We start from the raw sequence: 25,727 nt of genomic DNA, 5'->3' as shown, positions 1-25,727 counted from the left end.
AGCTTACTCTATTTGGATTAAACAAAGACTTTTAAGAGTTTGTCATTTTAAAAATTCTTCAATATACATTGGAAACACTTACTGACCTACAGAGCAATATATTAATTTCAAATAATTTCATGAAACTTACCAATAAAACAATCTGGTGTTGCAGTTATCAAAAACTGGAAAGAAAATTTCCCTTAATATTTTCCCCTGCACGAGCTGCTAAAACATACCCAACTACAGAGACAGCAGCCACATTTTTTTAATCATATTTTCCAATTGATGATAAGTATAGAGGTTCAGAAAGCAAAAGCCTGAATATCATATTCTAGCCAACATGATGTACACTATAAAAGTTTAAAGAAATCTGTAATATTTTAAATTTTGTTACAGAGGCCCATCAGTATGATTTATGTCATACTGTTCTATTATCGAAACATTAAACTAGTCTACATACCATCTATGTCTCATCCATGAGTGCACTGATGCAATTTAATGCTTTCAAAGCTTAAATTCAAATACATTTCTTTAATGTGTAATTCCAGTGACAAAGAGCTACATAGTTGCTATAGAGTAACCTGTCCAGATGTTGTTAGCCAGACTGAGATTAGCTTTCCAGAAAACATTTTCAAGCATTGTAACTTAAGCAAAAGTTTTTCTTTTGATAAGAGCAAACATACCCTTATATTAATATGGAATTCAAAGCATGTTTCAGTAATATTATCAAGCATGATTTCAGAGTGGTGTGCATTGCAAACTTCAGTATCCTCTTTAATCTATATTAATCTTCACAGGTCTTGGCTAAGTATTTTTAAAACACCATGAAAAGAAATCCCAGTGGGGCTATAATTAGGAAAGGCAAAAATGTGCAACACTGAACTTGGATAGGCCTTTAGTCTTAACGTCACAAACATGCTACCTGAAATTGTCTTCATTGTGCTTATTACATCTACAAAACTCCACACTTCTGACAAGAAGTGCAATAAATATGATTACTAGTCGAGCAAATTCAAGCCATATAATTTGGAAAAGGCCACAAGAACCAGTGAAGAATGCACAAATGCCCTTTTCATCCTTTTCCAACCTTTCTCTGCATTTGCTTTATTTTCCCAAATAAATCATAAGGTATTATGAAATAAATATTAAAACTTCTTAAAAAAAAAAACTCAATTTAATAGTTAAACTGATTAAAAATATTGAAAACTTCTTACACTAAAATAACATTAAATAAACTTCTAAATAAATATACAAACTGCTTTTTCGGAATTTAAGTTAGCACCCAATATCGTCCACAACATATGACATCTGATCATTAATCATAGAAATGCAACATTTTTAGACATACAGATCGTACCAAGACTTCACACTTTCTTCAGAAATGAGTAGACACTGGAACCCATGCCAATCATGACAACTTACAAGTCACTTTATAACTAATAGTGTCTGTATTATCCAGCTGTGCCAGATTTTATGTATATTTGCATAGATATTCCTTTCTTACAACTCCTAAAGCCTTACACTCATCTTGATAAAAAAACCAAACATTTTTAATTAGTTATTCCTTCAGGGAGGAGGTCATACTAAAACCTCCAGCAGCTTTAAAGAAGAAATTAGAGTTGTAAACCTGCAAACAAAGGGTGCAATAAGGCTTCGCTAGCAGTTATCCGTGTAGCAGGATTCATATCTAGTAATTTGTCAAGAAGATCATATGCAGTATCAGGAACTCTGTCCCATCCCATTGCCACAGTTGACATCTTTTTAGTGGTTTCTGGGTCCTTTTGACAATCCTGTTGGACCTCTTTAACGACAGTATGTTGTAGTTTTAAAGAGGATTTAAAACAGTACTCTTCCTTTGAATAAGGACTATTTTGCGTGTCATTAAGGTTTCTTGAGATATCCCTTTCACAGTTATTTTCCTTGAATGTATGGATCCCTCGAAGTTTCTCACACACTGTCCTTAAGTTCTTAGCTGGAATATCTTTACTGCACAAAACATATTTTCCTGAATAAAAATAAGATCATAAATATTAAAAAAAATAAATAAAAAGACAATCCACAATTTACAAAAATTATCCACAAACACATTACAATTAGTATTTCACACACTATGGTGTACTTTGTTACTCCACAAGAAAAATCTTAAGTGCAGAAAATGTAACTTGATGCAGTTACAGTACATAGCGGGCCTTCTATAAAATGTAATATTGCACAACACTGTCAAAATGATACGTTAAATTAGTTTACACACCCACTGAATCCAATTATACATAATTATTTGGAAGTATCTACTTTCACTTATATTTTGAAATATTTTCTATCACATCAAATAGATTATTTTAAAAGTAACTGAAAATATCTTTTAGGAAGGAACCAGGGGCAACCATATTTATTTATATATCACATTTAAATTACATACCAAATGTCTTGGCTGCTTTGGACAATTCTTTGGATCCACGAATAGCCATTATTTGTGCTAAAGCAACTAAGTCATCACTTGCTTTGAAAAATGGGTATCTACCACTCAAAAGAGAAAGAAAAATAACTCCTGCAGACCACATATCTATAGCTGGGGAGGACCAAAAAAAAAAAAAAAAGATTACATTGGCTTAGAAATAGACTTTTGTTTTTAAGCTGCCTACACTTTTCATAAAATAATATAACAATATCTCATTCACTTTGTGATTACATTAGCCAAAAAAAATTTTAAGAAAAGTTTTTATACTAAAAAAGTGATCAAATATTTTATGTATTACAAAATATTACATTTATTGTGGTTAAATATACCAGTTTACTGATAGCAAGGTTTGGCATGCAACAGGGCTGCAGCTAACAACTATTTTGCTAGTCAATTATTTTCTTGATTACGGAGGATTTTTATTTAAAAAAAAATCCAACATTTCTGCCAAAATGTAAACATTTTAATCAAAAATAAGTTTTACTTTTTGCGCAATGTACTCCTTTATAACCATAATACAAATATACTCATAAATAAGTTGTGCTAAGGTTTAGCTTAATAATTTCAAGACATTTGTTGACAAAGTAGCAGAAGGCTGAAACCATTAAGTGTTCACAAACATTGCTTGGCGTGTAATGCTTGATTTTATCTGCTAGATGGCAGCAAAAACAGAGATAGATAGATAGATAGATAGGATAGATAGATACTTTATTAATCCCAATGGGAAATTCACATTCTTCAGCAGCAGCATACTGATACAATAAATAATATTAAAGAATGATAATAATGCAGGTGAAAAACAGACAATAACTATGTATAATGTTAAATGTTAACGTTTACCCCCCGGATGGAATTAAAGAGTAGCATAGTTTGGGGGAGGAACGATCTCCTCAATCTGTCAGTGGAGCAGGACAGTGACAGCAGTCTGTCGCTGAAGCTGTTCTTCTGTCTGGAGATGATACTATTAAGTAGTAATGTGTATTTCAAATTTTTCTTTCCCCAGGTATGGCACTAAATTGTATGTGTTGGTATCATCAAAAGAAATACCCTGCAAAGTAGTTTCGAACATTGTTAATGAATTGGATAGGATTTTGAGCTGCCAAAAAAAATAGAAAAAAGGGATACTGAGAATATTACTAAATTGCAATATCTCCACAGGATGAGTGAGAGTAATCACCGCCACTCTGCTGTGTTTTCACCAAGTGAGCTTGCTTGTGCAAATCTTGCAAGATACAGATTTTTAACCAGCTGACTTGACTCCATAGTTCTTAGGTCTTTGATTACCAACTCCCCCACCCCCCCCCAAAACAACATCAGCTACATTTACATCCTACACCTCCACTGAATTTCAAAATATAGTCAACATTATTGCTGTGTCATGAATATATGGAATATATACAGCAACAATGAAAATTATGAAAATTGGCAAATATTTTTGTCATCAGTTATTATCAATGACATTGATTAGATATTGCAACCCTACAAGAAATTAGTTACAACTAAAATATGAATACAAATAAAGATTATAAAAAAAAAACAAAAAAAGTTAGGATGTATGGCCATCAAATTTGTACTGGTGACGTACTACATCAAATATTAGAATATATAAAGCCTTAGTACAGAGCTTATTTATAAAAATTAGAAAAAACCTAAACCTTTGAAGAAACTATTTTAAGCATCTACTATGCAAAAATTACCCAAAGCAACACAAACTTGCACAAAATACACACACACACACATACATATATATACCTGTTGTTTGATTGGGGCATTTAGTTAGAACTTCAGGGGCTCTGAAACCAGGGGTACCTGCTCTAGGTGCAACTTGCTGACGCCTTTAAAATGTAAAGATAAGCACATTATTGTTTTGTAGAAAGACATCTAACATGACACAACAAAGAGTCCACAAACAAAGTGTCACTTAAATATTTTTAACCTCATGACCAGTTCCTATATTTGAAAATTTAATCAAATATGAACATATTTTAAATTTACTGAAGTGCTACAAGACTATCACCTTCTCTAATTTGTTTGTATGTTAAAAGAACCTTAGTAATAATCTGCAAATTTAAAAAGTTTATTGTATTTTATATTTCAAAATCACATACATATCAAATTATGACATTTTACTCAAGGGTTTGTGTGAAACATTTCTGAGTTGGAATTAACATGTACTTCATAACCAGAAAACTACAACCAAAAAAATCCCATAAAATATAAAAATTAATACTTTTTCATATTTATATGGAACAATTCTCTACTTGTCAAAAAACATTCGTTTTGTGATTTTCACTTTGTGATTAGGCTTGTATGATATGGACTTCACCATTTGACAATTTGCCTTAAGAAATCAATTGCGATTACCAAATACAGTGGAACCTCGGTTTGCAAGTAACTTGGTTTACGAGTATTTTGCAAGACGAGCAAAAATTTTTAATAAATTTTGACTTGATAAACGAGCGAGGTCTTGCAGTACGAGTAGTACGTATACACTTTGTCTGGTCATGTGATCACAACTGAGCTGATGGTTCTTCTCTCTCTCGCTGCGGGACTGTGGGCAATCGTCTCCTATTTTCTGTATGAGTCGGCATGCCTCACTCATATAGTCAACATCCGTACGAGGATGTGGAACAAATCATCTGAGTTTCCATTATTTCTTATGGGGAAATTCACTTTGATATACGAGTGCTTTGGACTACGAACACGTTTTCCGGAACGAATTATGCTCGCAAACCGAGGTTCCACTGTACCTGTTACACCCACTGCAGTCATCAAAGTAGTGCAGCCAAAAGACTAGAAAGAATCTCAATGGCTTTTAATCTAGCATGGTACCAATCATATTTATGAAACAATTTTTAATATGCCTTGTTATTCACCTTTGCTTTTCTTAAGAAAACTTCAATAAACTAGCCCATTTAAACAACATACATCAAAAAAATGAAACAGCTTTAATACAGTTTAATACTAACTCTGCTGTCAAATCATTAAATTGCTTTTATCTGACCTATTATGGAACCACTCTACAAAAGAAAATACAAAGCAAATTAAAAATAGACCCTGAATGTCAGCCTTTTAAGTGTTTTTTGAAAGTTAAAAATGTATATATTTACCACTTCTGGTTTTTAGGAATGAAAAGCACAGCATTACAATATCACTGTCTGTACTGAACAACCTTTCAGATGCAGTGCTGGTAGCACACTTGCACAGGTATTTACATGCAAGTTTAGCTATGATCAGGAAGAGCTTCTTATGCATTTTCCAATAAATCAGCAAATTTTCCTTCTCTTCAAACACACAGATTGTGATTTTCTCACAGTTGCTATGGCAGGATCATAATGGGGTCACAGACTGCATGCTACATAATTTTAACAAAGAATTTTTTTTAAATAAAGAAGGAAAATAGCTCCTGATTATACTACATAACTAAGTGGTTACAAATCTTGACAATGCAGAATCATGTAGAGATGATTATTCATCATATCTAATGAGCCTAATTGTGATTTAACAAGAATATCTAAAATCAAGTAGTATTCACCATTATACTTGTAGAATGTGGTACCGGAAATAAGATTCATTACAAGCAAGCACTGGAATATATCAAACAAATTAATAAAACATTCAACAACAGAAGTCTTTATTAAAGATAAAAGGCCAATTTAGTACTTTCTAAACTGCGATTGGAGATTGGTCCATTGGTATGATCAATCTTTTATCATGAAAATGTTTAGTTGCAGCCCAAACATAGTAAATTAATATCTTAATTGTGTACAAAATGACTAATATTTCAGAATAATGTTCCAGAGACAAAATCTATAACATTTTAAAATTGTGTCCAGTACACAAACCAACTTCCAAGTTGTTGAAGTAAAATGCATTCACATGGCAACAGATTAGCTACATTTATGGTAGGCTATAAAAAAAAAAAGGAGAGAATATCAAGAGCAGCATTACCTTGACAGACATATGTTGCAAACTCGGTCGGTCATATAACAGTCACATGTCAAATTTATTGGACACTGACTTGATGATTTTTGACTTTGGTTGCTTACAGTACTAACTGAACCTTTAACTGGCACCATCTTGCGTTTAGGTAAAGCAATCTTCCGAGACTGCACACTTATTGTCTTAGATGGTTTGACTACCTGAAAGAAGAAAAAAAAAAAGATATTAGTTGAGAGAGCTACTAAAAGTGATAAAATTATTTCTTCATTTATACTATCAGCTTCATTTTCTGGTAGTATAACTTCAAATCCATCTTTAAATATACTAAAATAGAAAAATATTTTAAGCATATACAGTCATACCATATTTACCTTGCTCCCAGATCCATCATTTGAATTAAGGCTGTTTAGGCTTTTTTCACCAAATACGGAACGCTGGGAATTGACCAAGAGTGAGGTCTGTTAAAATAATTTTTACATCTTAAGGCACATAAAAAACAACACATGTAATAGCTTGAGTAGCCAAACACCATTTTCATATAAACAGCTAAGGTTTAAAAAAAAAAAAAAAAAAAAAAAAAAAACACACAGAAAGCCCTATTTAAGTCTTTAGATAGCTAATTTCATTCCACTACAATATATGCAAAAAGAAAAAAAAAAAACTCAGTAGGAAGTTTTACTATTCTATTGCGCCCTCTGCTGTATAAATGAATTAAATCAGCACAGACATTAATCGGTGCACAGATTTTAGTCGATTGATTATTTGCAATACACTTTTTCACTCAGTTACTACAAACTATTGTTTTTAACCATTACATAAAAAGGGAAGTCTGTAATAGAACATTAAGTTTTTTTAAAAAGGACAGCTAGCTTAAATCTTTCAATAAATTTTGAATACTTGAAATGATAGATACTGCACTACTAATACTTGCCATGGTGCTTACATACAGTATATCCATTGTATGCATCATATATACATACATACATATGTAAGACAGAAAAACTAATAAGTAAATTTACTACAATGATAAACTGTCCAAGTAAAATATGGCACATTACATGCATATTTCAAATATACTGCTTAGCTCTAGATGTTAATTATAGTATAATTCTCTAAAATCTTTGGTTAAAAATGTGCATAATGCTAAATTCATACACCAAACTATTTGCATAAATATAGTACAAACATTCACAAACCTTTGAATTTTTCTGCAGTAAAGGTGACAGGGATCGTTTAACCGGTGGCTTTATGGACTGATTCCGAGAAGCATCCTTTGAAGATGTACTAGCAGGAGGAATTTTACTTCCAAAAGCATGAGAAGATTTATTTTTCAAGCACTTACTTGGTTGTCCTTCAGGTTTAACAACCTTTAGAAGTTCTACAGTAGTATTAGGAGTACCCTGTGCAAGCCCAAAATCCACTAAAGCATACCTACAAATTTGAAAGAACACAACAAATTGTACAACTAAAAATTTGATTACACAATAGAATAATCAAGTCTCCCTATAAGTTTTGTCAGTAGACAAAACTTTATCAATAAGAAAAGCAACTCCTGGCACCTCCTTTGTAAATAACCAGACATCAATATGATAAGAAGTGAGAGAGAAACTTGAAATGCATTCTAACTGCTTCTACAAGGACTGAGAAACAGTTGTACAGCATTGCTATTAGTCTATTTTCCTTCTTTAAGCTAACTATATTAATTAAGAAACAAGCTGCATTTTATAGAAATGAAGGAGAAAGGTAAACATTAGTACTACATTGAAAATGGTATTTTGTTAAAATTATACTTGGCCAAATGACTGATTTATATCAAGTGTGATTATTGTGAAATTAAACATACATTTAATTAATATACAAATACACATTTAAAATATACATTTTACGTTAACTGAACTATGATATTTGACTTTCAAAAATACATACTTCATCTGTTTGCGGTTATAAAGGAAGTTGCTGGGTTTGATGTCTCGGTGAATGATTCCAAAATGATGAATATGTTTTAATGCTTTTAAGAGGTTAAACATATATTGTCGAACTTCTTCAAAACTCATAGATCTTAAAATGTCCTAAAACATAAATATATAACAGAATTTAGTCTGTTGCCATGGAATATATATATGTGTGTGAGAGAAGGGACAAAAAAAAAAAAAAAAAAAAAAAAAAAAAAAAAGAAAACTTACCACAAACGATTCATGTTCAACATATGGCATTACAATAACAACATGGTCATCCTTTCTTAAGCAGTAGGTGACTCCCATGACATTTTCTCTACCACTACGAAACAATGGGAAAAAGTATTACTAGTTGCACAGTGAAAAAGTTTACAATATTAGACGATATAACTTTGAAATATCAGTGCTAATCTTCTGTAAATATTCACCTTACAGTAAATTACTAAACAGACAAACTGAAGTACCTATATTAGAATACTTGTAAATTGAGAAAGAATTTGGAATAACCTACAATCCTTCATTAAGTACACTGGAAATATTTATCATTAAATTTAACAAATACAATTCACAGTATTAATAAAACACATAAAAGAAATTACTGAACACACATATACTATTTTCTTTACCTCTGCTGCAAAGTTATGGGCAATATTAGATATAAGCACTGTCGGGACCTTTTCAAGCTGTAATTAACAAAATGCTTCCTTTGCCCACTGGTCAACTCTGCTAACTGCCTGAACAAACTGTCACCTCTTAAGACAAATACTTTAATTTACAAAAATTTATAGTCTGTCTTGCTTAAACTACGCCATTTAGGCCATCCCACAACATTTCAATTATGTTGCCCGAATAATTTTTTTTGTTGTATCTAAATATTTTACTGTAAATCGTCTGGAACAACACATTTTAAACTACACAATCCACATTCTATTAAGGTTCTGCACATGAAGGATTTCTTGAAAATAAGTCATGCAGGTACAGAGCTCACAGCAAAGCCCAAACTTTTATATACAAACATGCCTCAAAGTTGGGAAGTCATGGACTAAGTGAAACACAAGATACCCTTTTCAACACAAAACATAAATCAAATGTGCACATTTTTTCTTATTTGTCCACTGACCATCCCTATTATATAACACATGTAGTCACTGACATAGTAGATGTGGACTGCAATGTTTTTCAAGAGATATGGTTTCAGACTTTTTGCAATACTTAAACCACTGTTCCGAGCTTTCCTTTATAGTGAACTTGTTAACAGTAGCATTAGATAATATAAGTGATGTCTGAACTTGCTAGCCATTGGTCTAGGGCAGGGATCTCTAACTTCGGTCCTGAAATGCGACTGTGGCTGCAAATTTTCATTCTAACCCTGTTTTTAGTGAATAGTTTTTGCTGCTAATCAACTTATTTTCCCCTTCATCTTTTATTTTTATTTTTTTTAAGATTCAGTCCTCAGAATTGCTTCATTGTTTCCTTAAACACCACCCAAACAGAAATGAGATGTGAAGTGAGACAACAGAGGACCAGTTAAGTCTGGGTCTCAAATTCAACCAATTTCATTACAACAAATTTCTTAAATTAAAAGCCAATTCTTGTTAATTAACCTCATTTACAAATTCCATTGTTTGTTGGTGCTCTTTCTTCCACAGCAGACATTTATAAAACTGTTGATTTTCTTTTTCCTAACAGCACCACTAAAATGTTTTGTGGACCTGAAGAGATGCACATTACTGAGACCTTCACCTTTCTTTATTTTCAAATACTGCATGATGGACACAGGCTGCTGATAGTGTCTTAGCCTGTTTTGTATCTCAATATTGTTTATCTGCTAATTAAAAGAAAAAAAATACTTAAGGGGTCCTAGTCTTCAATAGCAAGTCAATTAAATTAAGACAAAAAAAGAGTTTGTTGATCATAACCCGCAGCCATGATAGTGCTTCAGGACCAGAATTTGAGACATTGGGACTATGGTTGTTTGTAACATCCTAAAATATACTTTGAGCTCTTTTTATTCAAACAGTAAGAAAAATACCAAATGGCATTTTCTCCACTTGTATGCTGCTTGTCTGACCAGGTTAGGCTTATGTAGGTCAATGTCTTTAAAGATGGTTTTTACCCCTTCCCATCATTGTGAGTACTAGTTTTTTTGAGAAGTCCTTACAAATATTTTTAAAAGTACATGATTTTGCACTATAAAACTAGGAAATGGGGAGACAGGGAGTTTGGAGATGGGCAATTGTATAAATATAAAAATGTATGAGAATGTAAAGTTTAAACCAAATTGTAAGAGCAAACGTAAAATAAGTAGATTAAAATAAGCTGCCTTAATGCTAGAAGTATCAAAAATAAAACAAGTGAGCTGAGTTGTATGTAGCTGAGCAGAATTATGATATTATAGCAGTAACAGAAAAAGGTTAAATAACAAAGATGGGGATAAGTAGAACATAGATAGGTACACTTTTTTAGGAATGATATAAAGAACAGAAAAGAAGGGGTTTTATGTAAAGCAAAATTTAAATGCTAGTCTTCTCCAGTTGGATGATGAGGACATCTGGATTAGTCTGGAAAGAAATAACTAATGAGCCCTTGTTTTATTAGGAGTGTGCTACAGACCCACCTCCTTCACTAAATGCAGACAGTAATTTAAGCACCTCTTTTAGTAATATTAAAAAGGAATGTTTACAAAGCGATATTACAGTCATTGGGGACTTTAACTATCTGAAAATTAACTGGGTTAACTATGCAAGTAGTGGAGTACAAGAGCAGGGAGTTCATAGACTTGATCAGTGGCTGGTTTTTAACAGAGTATGTTAAAGCACCAACGCGGGGGGGAAAGACAGTCTAGATTTAGTATTTGGTAATAATCAGCCCTAGTGTAAAAACCAGGAAATAACTAAGAGCATAGAGGTGATTGAGCTGCTAGGATCAAGAGACCATAATATAATACAATTTTCAGTGTTTTGGAAGAGCACAGATGCAAAGAGTAAAGCTGCTACGTTTAACTTTGGTAGGAAACATTTAGCACAGATTTGGCAAAGTCTAAGTTCTGGGGGGCCACTGTGGCTGCAGGTTTTTGTTCCAACCAGCTTCTGTTTTTAATTGGACTCCTGGGCTAATTAAGTGAACTGTTATTTCCCAAGTTCTGTGTTTTGGGAACAATATAGAAATTAGAAAACTAGGTTTGTTAAAACAAAAATAAACTATATATATTAAAATGTATCAAGCAGTTATATGGGAATAATGTATTTTTTTCTTTTTAATATTTTCATCTTGATTTCCATTCTACTTTTCTAGGTGTTCTAATTGTTTAATTAAACCATTATTTACTAATTAGTGAGTCTGACGTTAAAGTATTTGCAGCCTGTCACAATTCACTATTTGCCTGGGTGTCTGCTCTGCTCATTTTTAAATTGTCATTAATAAGATAAAAGGGGAAAAACTACACAGAGAGAGGGCAAAATATAATGAAATCAACAAAAGAAAGCATTTATATCTATAGCAAAAACAGAAATATTTCTGAATGTCTGATAAATGTAAAAATCATGCTGCTGTGCTTTTCTGAATTTAGAATAAAAGAAAAATACCACCAGCTAATTAAAGGAGATCAGCGTTATCAGGTGTTGTCACTGATTAGGAATCTGGTTGGAACAAAAACCTGCAGGCACAGGGTATACCCAGGACCAAGGTTGGGAAACACTGAACTAGGATAATCTTTAAAATGCGTAGACATTCGAAGAGCAGTGTAAGAGGTTTAAAAACATGCACATAATGCCAGACAGGTACACTTCAAAAACTAGAATTAGTAGAGAAAAAAAATCTGTAGTGCTTAAGTAAGGAAATAAAGAAGAGGCAACAGAAAAAACGTGTATAGAAGACTAATAACTTTAATGCTAATTGTAAGGTGTCTATTAGAGAAGCAAAAAGGCCGTTAGAAAGGAATATTGCAGATAATGCAAAATATTATCCATACAGATTACTTCAGTATTTTAGTAGAACAACAGTCAAAGAGGAGGAGAAGTGCATCAGGAATACTAAAGGGGAATTACAATATACAGACAGTGAAATAGCAGATGCTCTGAACTTGCATTTTTTGGACATCTTCACATGTGAGGAAGCGGCTAACCTCCCAGGGGTAAAATGGATTACTGAAGAAGAGTGACATGGAAATTGTAGAAGGAGAAGTACTGCTCAGATTAAATAGGCTGAACTTAAACAAATCATCAGGACCAGATAACATTTATCCTCAAATGCTTAAGGAAGTTAGTTAGCACATATATAAACCTTTGATACATACTTTTATTAAGTCACTGCACACCAGAGAAATTCTAAAGGACTGGAAAATGTCAAATATTATCCCATGATATAAAAAGGGTAATTAGACAGATCCAAGTAAATATACACCAGTAAAATTAACATCAATCACAGGTAAATTAATGGAAGTAATTAAGGATAATATTGAGCAACATATGGTAAGAACAGGAGTTTTTCTGAACAGTCAGCATTGGTTCAGATGAGGAAGCTACAAAAGGATATGATCAGAGTGGTGCATATGACATTATTTATCTTGACTTCCAAAAAGCATTTCATAAGGTCCCACATGAGAGACTGGGTATCAAACGAAAAGCAGGTGGGAGTTGAGGGTGTAGTGTATAGATGAGTGTAGAATTGGCTAAAACACAGGAAGAAGAGGGTGACTGTGTGAGGAACCTTATCAGAATCAGGTGAAGTCTGGAGTCCCACAAGGCTCAGTGCTAGGGCCACTACAATTTATATATACTAGTGCTGGGCGGTATACCAGTCCATACCGAAAACCGTTTTTTATTTTTGTTATGATATGGATTTTTCTTATACCGCAACACCGGTTTAAATTGCCTAAACAATGTTCGGAACGTGGCATAGCGGGAAACTCTTCAAATGGGGACCTTTTTCACTGCTACACCACTAATCACAGAGGTGTTGCGCGGGGGCTCTTTTTCACTGCTACACCGCTAAATAGGTAGTGTATGTATTGCGCGGTGAAAATGGACAGAGAACATTCCGAAACTGAAGCTGTAGCCAACGATAAAGTTGAACATAAGGACATGGAAGAACTTTTGCCGAAAAAAAAGGAGTCACATCCGTTGCCTGGAGATACTTTGGTTTTAGAAGGTCGGATGTGGACCATTATGTTCAAATGTGTAAATACTGTTTCTATACTACTAGATAATACTGCAAGCCAAGTTGTACTTGTTTTATTTGTTTTCAATACAGTGTAATGTACCTGGGTACTGTGTAATAGTGTGACGACATGTTGACTTTAATCTTGATGCTTATGACGAGAATAAAGTCGACATGTTGGCTTTATTCTGGACATTTCTACTTTATTCTCGCTGTTTATGTCAAGATTAAAGTTAACATGTTGACTTTATTCTCGTGATTTGTCATTAAAGTAGAACATCGTAAACTAAACTTCATCGTAAAATATTTAATTTACTAGATTTTCTCAAACCCCGTCTTAAGTTATATAGCAAATTAAACGCCTTGTGTTAAGTGTTCCCCGAGCCATGTTGAATCGGTACGTGCTTCTTAAACTGACTTCCTCTTGTACTGAAGAGGCGCTGCAGTGATCGTCACACAGAATACATTCACTTCGTGATATTCCTGTTCTCTGAACATTTAGAATGCTAAGATAAATACTTGGTATCATTTTCATGATGAAATGCATGAAAGCATGTATTAATCATGTGGGGGCACGGCGGCGTGGAGGTTGCACTGCTGCCTCATAGCAAGCGTGTCTCGCGTGTACCCTGCCTTGAATTTACATGTTTTTCTGGTGGGTTTACTCGGCGTACTTCATTTTCCTTTCAAAGTCATATAGGATGTGTGGTTTTGTTATGCTATATTGACCCAGCTAGTGTATGTTTTGCTCGTATTCACCCTGCGATGTGCTGGCGACTCGTTCAGCATTTGCTCCTGCTTCACACACAATGCTTACTGGGGTGGGCGCAACCCTGAAGAGATGGCATAATTAAACATGTATAACGAAGACATTTTTAAAGTTCTGAACACTCTGTGGACTAAGTTTATAACTAGTTTTAATTTCACAAAGACGTTTATCGTGTGGTGATTGGTTATGTGGAGAAAGAAAAAGGGAGGATAGGAACTGGGGTTTTGGTACGTCAGACAGACAGCCAGTGGCGTAGCTCGAGTTCGCGCCACTCAGGGTAGGGCTTCAATTTACGGCCCTCCAACGTATCTGAATATGTTAACTTATTTAAATAGAAAATTAAAATGACGTATTGAGAAAAATTAAGATACATTTTGCATAGATTTATTTATATATAGAGAAACAGCAATATTTTTTTCACATATAATTATTTATAAGCATCAACTAGACAAGAATATAGTACAGACACACTGATAAGCCATGTTCTGATTATTAGTTTAATATAATTACGCTGCGAAAACCAGAACCGATGTGGTGTACAAGTGATAGGTGGGGATGAGCAAGAACGCATTCGGATCAATAACGAAACAAAATTATACATTGTGAATTAGTTGTTTATCTTCCTAGAAATTATTATCGGTGTAATGTTTGTTTATTTTTGTTATTGCCTCACAAATTTCAACTGCCATGTCTGATGCCGTCACAGAAGGACCGTCTGAAAATGACTTTTGAAGCATTTGTGGATGAAAATCAGAGAATTTGACTTTTTTTTCATTCACGAGTGATATTTTTCCGAACCCTGATGCTTACACGTGAAGTGTTCCGAGCCTTTTGGCCAATAATGCCGCCCGGGGCGGACTGCCCCCTCTGCCCGGCCCAAGCTACGCCACTGCAGACAGCACGCATGCAATAAAGAACGCCCGCTCAGAAGAACATCCATTGAATTCTGTGTTCGTGTCTCCGACCACGAGATCACAATCCCAACATTTACACAATATTTAAGTTAAACCTTTGCGATACCCATTCATACATCCAGTTTTTTCGAGCCTCGTCACACCTGCCGTAAAGTTCTCTACATTGAACATACACCTGGGGACCCCTTACTGCGAGGAAGCAGCACTACCGCCTCACTACCGTGCATGTTTAATACCTGCTTTAATGCATTTCATCATGAAAATGATATCAAGCATTTATCTTAGCATTCTAAATTTTCAGAGAGCAGGAATATCATGAAGTGAATGGATTCTGTGCGGTGATTGCTGTCAGCGCCTCATCTTAGTGTGGAGGAAGTCAGTTTAAGAAGCGTAGTGATCAACAACTGGGTTGGGGAACACTTAACACGAAGCATTTAATGTGCTACATTAACTTAGGATGGGGTTTGAGAAAATCTAGTAAATTAAACATTGATTTTAGGATGAAGTTTAGTTTACGACATTCTACTTTAATTATAAATTAAACTAGGAGAATAAAGTGGAAATGTCGACTTTATTCTTGACATATAGTATGTTTTTTTCTTCCGTGTCCGTATTTTTTTTTCTTCACCGTGGCCCTAATATGATTCCAGAGGACTATACCACAAATAGCATCATAAATGCAAGTTGCAGTTTTATTATTCATGTATATAGCTTAGCTTGAAGCAAGGTCCATATTAATGCAGTTTGCCTAAATGATGGTTCAGTTAGTAAAGATGTCATCACCAAGTTGCACTTGTTTTGTTTTATTTTATTTTAATTTGGTGAATACTATGTAATGCACCTGGGCTTGAAGTCTTGACGTAATAGTGCAACTATCAGTAATAATACTATTATTCATTTTATTGTTATTAGTTTAAATAGTATGCAGTTTAATGATGGTAAAGCTGTTTAAAAAGTCACTAACATGTCAGTGGACAGAGATGGTTAACATTAACAGAAAGTGTAGTTGGTTTACAAAAAAACATTTACTATTTATTCCTTTTCTAAGACATGTTCAGTGCAATACAACTTTTGACAAGCACCTCTTTATATTTTACTAAGTGTAAATGCCTCTTTGGATGGTTGAAAATATGTTGTCAAAATGATAGTTTAAGTTGTTTGCAAAATTTGTTCAATAAAAAGGTTCTATATTTTGACTGCATCTGTCATGCAATGTGATTCCTTCTCTTCATTAGTGCCACCCCCTTGAAAACTATCACTTTATGGGGCCATGAAAACCTGTATTAATACTTGTGTGCACATTAAAATGTTTTTATTGTACAATGTACAATGCTCATGACAGTGGAATAGGTTATTCTTAGCCAGTCTACTGCAGTAATTTGAGTGGATGTTAACCACATTTTCCACTGCTACATGGGGAAAAAAATACCATTGAATACCGTGAAACCGGGATAATATCGAAAAATACCGTGATACAATTTTGGTCATACCGCCCACCCCTAATATATACGTATACACATTGCATATAAATAATTTGGATAGGAATATAAATAACAAGCTAATTAAGTTTGCAGAGGATACCAAGCAAGGTGGACTGGCAACAAGAATGCGACAGCACAGCTGGAAACTTCTAATGATGGAGCAAATTTTAGACTTAAGGAGGTTTTTCTTCACACAGACAACCATAAACGCATGGAGTAAGTTACCAAGTAGTGTGGTAGGCAGTAAGACTTTAAGGACCTACAAAACTGGACTTGATGTTATTCTGGAGGAATCTAGTTAATACAAGACTTCCCAAAGTGTACAATTTTTTTTGTTGTCCCTGATCTTCTTAAATTTTCTTCGACATACACCAAGAAGCTCGTAGCTCCTTATCACTGCGTTAATTGCATGCTTTTGTTTTGCAAATGTGTGGATTAGCAGTACGCAGCCTGCTACGCCTCCCCCCACACCCCTTGTTGAAGTGTTTATCTGGCAAAGCAAGGAATTATATAGATAATTAAATATCATGATTTGAAATACATACATTTCATTATTACGATCTGTGTAAATATAGAATGACAAAGTGTTTTCATATGTTATAGTAATAACATCATAATTTAGATGTGAAGTGCAAAGCCCAAATATCCAAGAAACACTTTCACAAAAGGTGTAACCAAACAAGTACGCTTTTATTCAAGAGTAAAACCGAAGAAAAAGAAATTGCTCAATTGAGGATTTCTGAAGCCCAACTATCAGTCGGTACAAAGTAACAGATGTTCACATATGTGTGGTTTGACCGTTTCATTTTTAACCAATTCTCACAGTGGTAACACTCTATTAAACATCTGCGTAGAAGGTGCAGTGAATAAGCTACTGTTTAGCAATGGTGAAGTGATGTTATAATCCTGCATCATCTCTGCATTTAGCACTTTGAGTAGTGGGCTGCTGCTGCTATTATCTTGTAACAAAAACATACATTTGTTGCGAGTCTATAACATCCTGTGTAAATTTATGGTACTTATAAAAGATGTTATTTTTCCTCGCACACAGACATTCATATCAACATGTTATTTGAACAATTTTTTGTATTCAGTTTTATTCTTGAATAAAAAAAAAATCATTCAAATGACATGTTGATGTGAATGTCCGTGTGAGAAGAAATGTTAACATCCACCATAGACAATGTGGTGTCTGTTTGCTCAACAAGACACCAAGAAGAAATGATTGAGCTGCGTTTATGCGTCTGCTTTTATCCCTTCAGCGCCAACTTTTACAAGTACCATAAATTTACACTGGCAGTTACAGACTCAATTCAAATGTGTTTTTATTAAATAATAGTAACAATGATAGCAGCTCACTATTCAAAATGGTAAACTCAAGGAAGACCCAGGATTGAACCCACAAACTCTTGATTATGAGGCAGCAGTCCTTACCTCTGCACCAGCCAAGCAACATATCTACCTTGTACTGATTGATAGTTATGGCTTCAGTTTTTACACATTGTCAGTAATATGTACAGGTGCTGGTCATAAAATTAGAATATCATGACAAAGTTGATTTATTTCAGTAATTCCATTCAAAAAGTGAAACTTGTATATTAGATTCATTCATTACACACAGACTGATGTATTTCAAATGTTTATTTCTTTTAATGTTGATTATTATAACTGACAACTAATGAAAGTCCCAAATTCAGTATCTCGGAAAATTAGAATATTGTGAAAAGGTTCAATACTGAAGACACCTGGTGCCACACTCTAATCAGCTAATTAACTCAAAACACCTGCAAAAGCCTTTAAATGGTTTCTCAGTCTAGTTCTGTAGGCTACACAATCATGGGGAAGACTGCTGACTTGACAGTTGTCCAAAAGACGACCATTGACACCTTGCACAAGGAGGGCAAGACACAAAAGGTCATTGCTAAAGAGGCTGGCTGTTCACAGAGCTCTGTGTCCAAGCACATTAATAGAGAGGCGAAGGGAAGGACAAGATGTGGTAGAAAAAAAGTGTACAAGCAATAGGGATAACCGCACCCTGGAGAGGATTGTGAAACAAAACCCATTCAAAAATGTGGGGGAGATTCACAAAGAGTAGACTGCAGCTGGAGTCAGTGCTTCAAGAACCACCACGCACAGACGTATGCAAGACATGGGATTCAGCTGTCGCATTCCATGTGTCAAGCCACTCTTGAACAAGAGACAGCATCAGAAGCGTCTCGCCATGGCTAAAGACAAAATGGACTGGACTGCTGCTGAGTGGTCCAAAGTTATGTTCTCTGATGAAAGTAAATTTTGCATTTCCTTTGGAAATCAAGGTCCCAGAGTCTGGAGGAAGAGAGGAGAGGCACAGAATCCACGTTGCATGAGGTCCAGTGTAAAGTTTCCACAGTCAGTGATGGTTTGGGGTGCCATGTCATCTGCTGGTGTTGGTCCATTGTGTTTTTTGAGGTCCAAGGTCAACGCAGCCATCTACCAGGAAGTTTTAGAGCACTTCATGCTTCCTGCTGCTGATGAACTTTATGGAGATGCAGATTTCATTTTCCAACAGGACCTGGAACCTGCACACAGTGCCAAAGCTACCAGTACCTGGTTTAAGGACCATGGTATCCCTGTTCTTGATTGGCCAGCAAACTCGCCTGACCTTAACCCCATAGAAAATCTATGGGGTATTGTGAAGAGGAAGATGCAATACACCAGACCCAACAATTCAGAAGAGCTGAAGGCCACTATCAGAGCAACATGGGCTCTCATAACACCTGAGCAGTGCCATAGACTGATCGACTCCATGCCACGCCGCATTGCTGCAGTAATCCAGGCCAAAGGAGCCCCAACTAAATATTGAGTGCTGTACATGCTCATACTTTTCATGTTCATACCTTTCAGTTGGCCAACATTTCTAAAAATCCTTTTTTTGCATTGGTCTTAATTGATATTCTAATTTTCCAGAGATACTGAATTTGGGACTTTCATTAGTTGTCAGTTATAATCATCAACATTAAAAGAAATAAACATTTGAAATACACCAGTCTGTGTGTAATGAATGAATCTAATATACAAGTTTCACTTTCTGAATGGAATTACTGAAATAAATCAACTTTGTCATGATATTCTAATTTTATGACCAGCACCTGTAAATTAAACACTTTCCTTTTCTTCGGTTATAATCTTGAATAGAAGCACACAGGTTTTGTTATACTTTTTGTGAAAGTGTTTTTTTTTTATATATATATTTGGACTTCAATCCTCAAACATTATACACGTCACGTGAACATTTTGTTAATTATTACTATAACATGAAAAACATTTCTGTTTTAGTTACTTGTTCAACATTTCTTGCCATCCTACATTTGCACAGATCGTTGTAGACATGGAACACACATGAAATGTATGCATTCCAAATAATGATACATATTATTAACCCTGTATAATTCCAGACACCACACTCCAAGATAAAGTGACTTCAGCTGCCTCGGTGGGGAATGAGTGAGCAGGCTGCCTGCTGCTTGTGCTAATTGACACATTTGCAAAACAGTGACAATAATGAGGAGGTGTGAGGGAATTTAAGGTGGCCCAAGATTACGAATATTTTCGTAGGCTTCAGGGACTCTAATGTTACTAGTACTGGTGAGCTTTGATGGACTGAATGGCCTGTCCTTGCCTAAATCTTTCTAATGTTCTAAAAAAAAACCTGTACTATGAAAACTGAATTCCTATAATGAGGAAGGCAATTTCAAGTCTCAACTCTATTTGTACTTATTATCCACTTAACACAGTTGTTATATTAGAATTTCTCACACTGCAATTACTTTAACAAAGTCAATGAATCAGAGTAAATATATTAAATATTCAAGCTTGTGTCACTTATTTAATAAGAGTTCCAGATACTTCTAAGTACTGGCGACAGTCAGAATCTAATGATTGACAAACTTCATACAATGTAGCTACCGTGACAGTATCCTTTGATGTGCAGCAAGATGTGTGCATTCATAATCAAATGTATACCTGAATTAATAGAATGCCTTTATAATTTGCTATACACATACAATATAGCATTTTCTTTCACAAATAATGTAACTGTTCACTTTTATTAAAATACTGACAGATTTACGTCTAACTAAAACAATATGGTTAAAAACCTACCCATAACTTAAGTGTCAAACTTGGCTTTTTCAACTATAAAATGCTAAATATGAAGCCATGATAGGAAACAGTAATGTCCAGAGCAGCGATAAGAGTCAAAATAAAAACTGGCATATAGCTAAAGTCTACTACTAAAAAGAATATACAAGTTAGATTTATAGCAACATTAAAGAAAATTCCCATACTCACCCTGCCACAGTCAAACACTGAAGCTCTGCAGCTATTCTTACTGGATGACTTGTAGGGATCAAATGCTTTAGCGCAAACAGGTCTTCATTTCCAGATTTTAGCTTTGCTGTTGCCAAGTAAACTGAGCTAAAAGTACCTGTCAAGTAGAACTTTTGCAATTTAAATAACATTCCATACATTCAATACATCTGTTTGTCCAACTCCGCATCACAATTTTTCTGAAGCCTATCTAGGCAGCTCTGAGAACATAAAGCATTCACTGCATGTTGTACAAAGGCTGCAGCACAGATATCTTTAAGAAAATAAGTACTATATATAGGTAGATACAATCACATCTAGAGTTGGATACCCAGTACAAACCTAAACTAGATAAAATCTACATACTGTAGGTAGGCATCCCTGTTCTAGGTTAATAGACTTTAATATTTAATTCACTTATATGTAATTTATTGTTTCCTTTTATTAATCAAAAAGCAATTAACCACAGGAAACCAACAGCAAATAATTTCATTTGGCTATATTGCCACCTTTATGTGTGTACCCTTAAAAAAATTAAATTACCATGTTTGCAGACTGAACAAATCTTCCTTTGTCATTTTTGGCTAATTAACCCACAAAATAATTTAAAAAGTGAAACAAATTAACAAAGAACAACAACTGGGGTGGAACAGAAGAATATCTGCTGCTAAATGGCATGATCCATGAATAGAGGAAGAAATGATTTCTACTTTAAAAAGCTGGCTAGACTAAAGCATGTAAAAAAGAACTGGATTACCTCAATAACACAAAAACTCCACCAGTCTGAAGAGACATTTATTTCAACATAAACAGGTTAAAATGTACCTGGACAACAAGCCTTGGGTCACCCAGGAGTGTTGCATCTTAAGAGTAACTTTTATTCTACTTATAATAACTAAAATGTGTCCGGTTTTTGCCAGACAGCAACAGGCCTTTCGAAAACAAATGTGTGTTTTTCATTTAAAAAAAAAAAAAAATTGATGCACTTTTAATGACATGGTATTTATCTGAACATAAGTAAAGGAAAAACACATTTAAAAAATAAGAATGAGCTTATTTGACAAAAGATTAACATCCTCTTTAATCTCTTGAGCTGTTGAAATTAATACAGACCTTGACATCATGACTGAGGAAATAAGCTGTAGTTGTAAGAAGAATCTAACATGCGTTAACCCCTGCTTGATCCACTAAGAATAAATTGGTGTTCCAAAGCAAGTACATTGAAAGTAAGGGATTTATTCCAGAGAAACAAAAGCACGTGTTTAAATATCACAAGTTGACACACAGCTAAGACAAACCACACTTATATTTAATTGGACAGATTAACTTTAAAGAAAGAAAAGACAATTTGAAGTACTGTATTGTAAACCAATCATTTAGGTAGGAATACGGTATAAAAAACAGGTTCGTACCTTCACCAATTTTATCCTTTATCTGAAAGATTCTCAAAAGATGTGGCACTGCTTCATATAGATTCTGTATATCCTTTTGAACAGTACCTAAAAGAAAAGAATTACCAAGAATTGAAAAGCAAATATATTACAATTAATAGCAACAGTAAATTTGAATGCAAGTATTAAAAGAACACAAAAGCATATGCAGTTTATATAGCAGGCATACCTCTCAAGTTTCTAAAGATGCTCTGCATGGATTTTTAAACAATAGAACACATAGATAAAAAAAAGATACCTATAACAAAGCACACATACCAGTTTCACAAAATATATAACTTACTAGATATATTATTAGCACTTTCATGTTGGTCATCCTTTGAATGAGAACAGGTTATATTTTCTTTCAACAGCACTTGTGTAGCCATTTCCATTTTTCAAATAAAATCTTAATTTGAAGGAAAAAGATAGCATGATTAAGCATTCAAGATTGTAAAACACAATTTACATATTCAATTTAAGATTATTTTTGGAAAAAGTAATACCTCAATATTTAATTAATAATACAAATCAGCAGTTCATCTAACAAATACTTTTGAACATCACGTAACACTTTCTTTTTTAAATTAATACTTCTATTAGAGGAATTTGAGAGGTTTGATTGATTAATGGGAGTAGACTTTGCATTAATACACCTATAAGCATTCCGAACTGGAACTATTTTACAGTTATTACTCATGTATCTATCGTAAGCCATCAGATATTTTCTGTGCAAGTTCCACAGAAAAACAAGGTTTAAATACTTTCACAAATCCACAACTTAACAAAACTATAAGAAGATTCACAAATAATGCAGCATTGCTCCTTCTCACTCGTTTGGCTCTGCTAGGTAGTGAAAATTAACTTGAATTTTGTGAACATTGTAAAGGAACCAAAACCAAACACTCATATCTCTAAAATCATCAATTATACCTGTACACGCTTAAAACTAGTTAAATTGAAAAATTTTGTTTAAATCGGTTTTTGAGAAGTTATACAAAAAGTTTTATCATCTATTACCTTCTTGTGAAACAAATTATTTCCAGCTTTCAGGAAACTACAAACACTAATTGTATATTTTAATATTTTTCTTGACATGGAACTGAAGGGCAGCCAACAAGCTCAATGCTAAACAGACATTAAAGTCAGAATTTCAATGTATTCTGTACACATGAAAACATTTCTATTACTATTACAAGATGATGTCATTTTCACTTAATGTGCATTAAGGACAAAAACATTTTCTAACATATCACTTCAAAGTCGTTCTGACTGAGCTTTTCGCGCAAAAACCATATTTTTACTTTTTAAACTGGGCAATTACTTTCACTCGAACGAGGGCTGAAATAAAATTATTAATAAATAAACACTTCGCGGCCTGTAAACTACCATTACTTTCTCATAGTAACAGCAAGACTGGTAAAACCTCGCGCGAAAACGAAGCTATCAGTGAAAACACTTTTAAAATTATTTCAAACTTAAAATGCGTACAGTAAACTGACCTAAACTTCACCATACAGTAACATGAATAGCTCGAAGACAAGACGATTGTTCTGCTAGGATCTCTAAAACGCAGTGTCGCTACTTCAGGCTGTCGCTTAACCGCGCTATCCCATGGCGGCCTAGCTAATAATGTGCGATAAAAAGGCCAGCAGAGCTTAACGATACCAGTCCATTAACTTTAAGGCCACAGTCTGGGGGACACTGGAAAAAAACCAAATACATTTCTCAAAAATAATGGACGTAGTTTTGATTAAACGTGTACATTCAGATGCGCCACATGAACCAAGTGGAGAAAAATCCAAAGTAACTTAAAAATCCAAATACACCTTTGGGGAAAAAATAACTGTTACACTTCTAACTCGTTATACGAAGTTTAGACACAGAAGCATTAATGGTGTGGGGGGGAAAAAAATGTACCTCCTCGATTTCCAACTTCTAACCCTTGTATTCTTCTCTCCCTTGTTCCGCCAACAAACTGCCCGCTAAAAGTGACGTCAAGCAACAGGGCGGTCCTTTGACATCATCCCGGCGCATTTCCGCTAAAACGCATTTTTGACGGTGGCCCGATTGTTTATTTGACTATACTCTTCAGTTATCGTACTCTTCAGGTAAATGTACAAATTCAAATCAACTACAATATTAGAAGTTTGAACATTGAGATGCATTCGGGGACGTAATCGATTTGAAAATTGGAGAATGAAAAGTGTTTTGTTTTTAAATCAGATTTTGTTATATGTAGATAGATGAAACATTATTTGTCCCCATGGGAAACATGTGGCTTTTTACAGACACTCAATAAATAAGTCTGAATGAACCAGAATAACTTGGCCATCAGTTATGGATAACACATAGTCAGCCAGAAATGGACTGGCCATCCAGTTCAAGTGGTAGTAGTAGATGTTAACGTAATTGGAATGATTACGAGGGGTCTGGCAAATAAAAGGCGGCGGCTGTGGGAGGGAAAGTCTTTTTAAAAATTGGTACAGGGAGTTAACTTTATCCATATCTCCTTCTAGCACATGAGGCCTGGACTGTTTCACACATCTTTCAAGTTATTCTAATTGAGTTTTTCATCTAGTTTAATTTTGCAAGGTTCATTCATTCACAGAGCTTTTTCTTCTGCACCCACTGGGTGTCTTTCAGAGCCTCTTTATCACTTGATTTGAATGCTGTATTATTCTCATTGAGGAAACTATTGAACTCCTTAATCCAGGGCTTGTTGTTTGGAAAGCAACACACAGTCTTGTTGCATACCACAGTGTTAACACAGAATATTCATATAGTCTGTTTGAGGGACAACATGCTGGGACCATTATCTCAGCCAGGATTGATTTTACATCCCTACCTGGCTGCGACTCTATTAAAACAGACGGCAGGAAAGAGCGATATTTCTGGTTTATTGTCCCGCCTGGATGCTAGGTGGCAGCATCCCTGGGTATTGGTACCCTTTCGGACACTCTCGGAGAATACCAGGAATTGAATTCTAGTAGTGCAGCCCTGCTGGTGTCCAGGACTACTGCTATTGGGTGCTGCAGGGACTTCCGTATGCTCGGGTGCTGTTTCTAACAGGCAAAGCCCTAACATTGGAAGTACTCCTGTATCCTCAATAAAAGAGACTGCACTGCCTTGTTCAGGTGGGTAACGAAGGAAGGCAACAGGAGGTGTAGCAGTGTGACAGAGAGAGAGAGAAAGTAATAGAGACAATGTATATAACTGTTTGTACAAGTTACTTGTAATAAATAAATAAATATTTGATTCCAGGACTGTGTTTGTGTGTCGAGTTTGGGGC

The 25,727-nt window shown here is 34.6% G+C and overlaps 1 protein-coding gene across 4 annotated transcripts; it reads right to left on the bottom strand.

Annotated features, from left to right (window-relative positions):
• Positions 1 to 1,144: 1,144 nt before the first annotated feature.
• cdc7 (cell division cycle 7 homolog (S. cerevisiae)) lies at positions 1,145 to 24,448 on the bottom strand. Of its 4 annotated transcripts, none has more exons than XM_051932801.1 (12): positions 24,356 to 24,448; positions 22,740 to 22,844; positions 22,418 to 22,504; positions 20,988 to 21,123; positions 8,566 to 8,659; positions 8,309 to 8,451; positions 7,579 to 7,813; positions 6,745 to 6,840; positions 6,392 to 6,582; positions 4,193 to 4,275; positions 2,402 to 2,551; positions 1,145 to 1,987 (listed from the first exon to the last, which is right to left on the bottom strand). In XM_051932801.1, the coding sequence occupies exons 2-12, from the start codon at positions 22,828 to 22,830 to the stop codon at positions 1,596 to 1,598; spliced, it is 1,698 nt and encodes a 565-aa protein (XP_051788761.1). In that variant the 5' UTR covers positions 22,831 to 22,844; positions 24,356 to 24,448; the 3' UTR covers positions 1,145 to 1,595. The 4 variants fall into 4 exon arrangements, with proteins under 4 accessions (XP_051788761.1, XP_028667265.1, XP_051788762.1 ...); XM_028811432.2 differs by having other exon boundaries at positions 6,754 to 6,840; XM_051932802.1 differs by having other exon boundaries at positions 6,745 to 6,816.
• Between the last annotated feature and the right edge of the window lie 1,279 nt (positions 24,449 to 25,727).

This window comes from Erpetoichthys calabaricus, chromosome 10 (assembly GCF_900747795.2).
Source record: "Erpetoichthys calabaricus chromosome 10, fErpCal1.3, whole genome shotgun sequence".
NCBI classification, from domain to species: Eukaryota; Metazoa; Chordata; class Cladistia; order Polypteriformes; family Polypteridae; genus Erpetoichthys; species Erpetoichthys calabaricus.
The sequence above is the reverse complement of the archived record's forward strand: the minus strand, read 5'-3'. Positions and strand labels throughout refer to the sequence as shown.

What these genes read in the sequence shown, in the direction of transcription:
- cdc7 (XM_051932801.1), bottom strand. Translation starts at nt 22,830, where the DNA reads ATGGAAATGGCTACACAAGTGCTGTTGAAAGAAAATATAACCTGTTCT. An exon ending in TACTGCAGAAAAATTCAAAG is followed by an intron (nt 6,841 to 7,578) that starts GTTTGTGAATGT and finishes TTATTTTAACAG; the next exon opens with ACCTCACTCTTGGTCAATTC. An exon ending in TGCAACATATGTCTGTCAAG is followed by an intron (nt 4,276 to 6,391) that starts GTAATGCTGCTC and finishes TACATTTTAAAG; the next exon opens with GCGTCAGCAAGTTGCACCTA.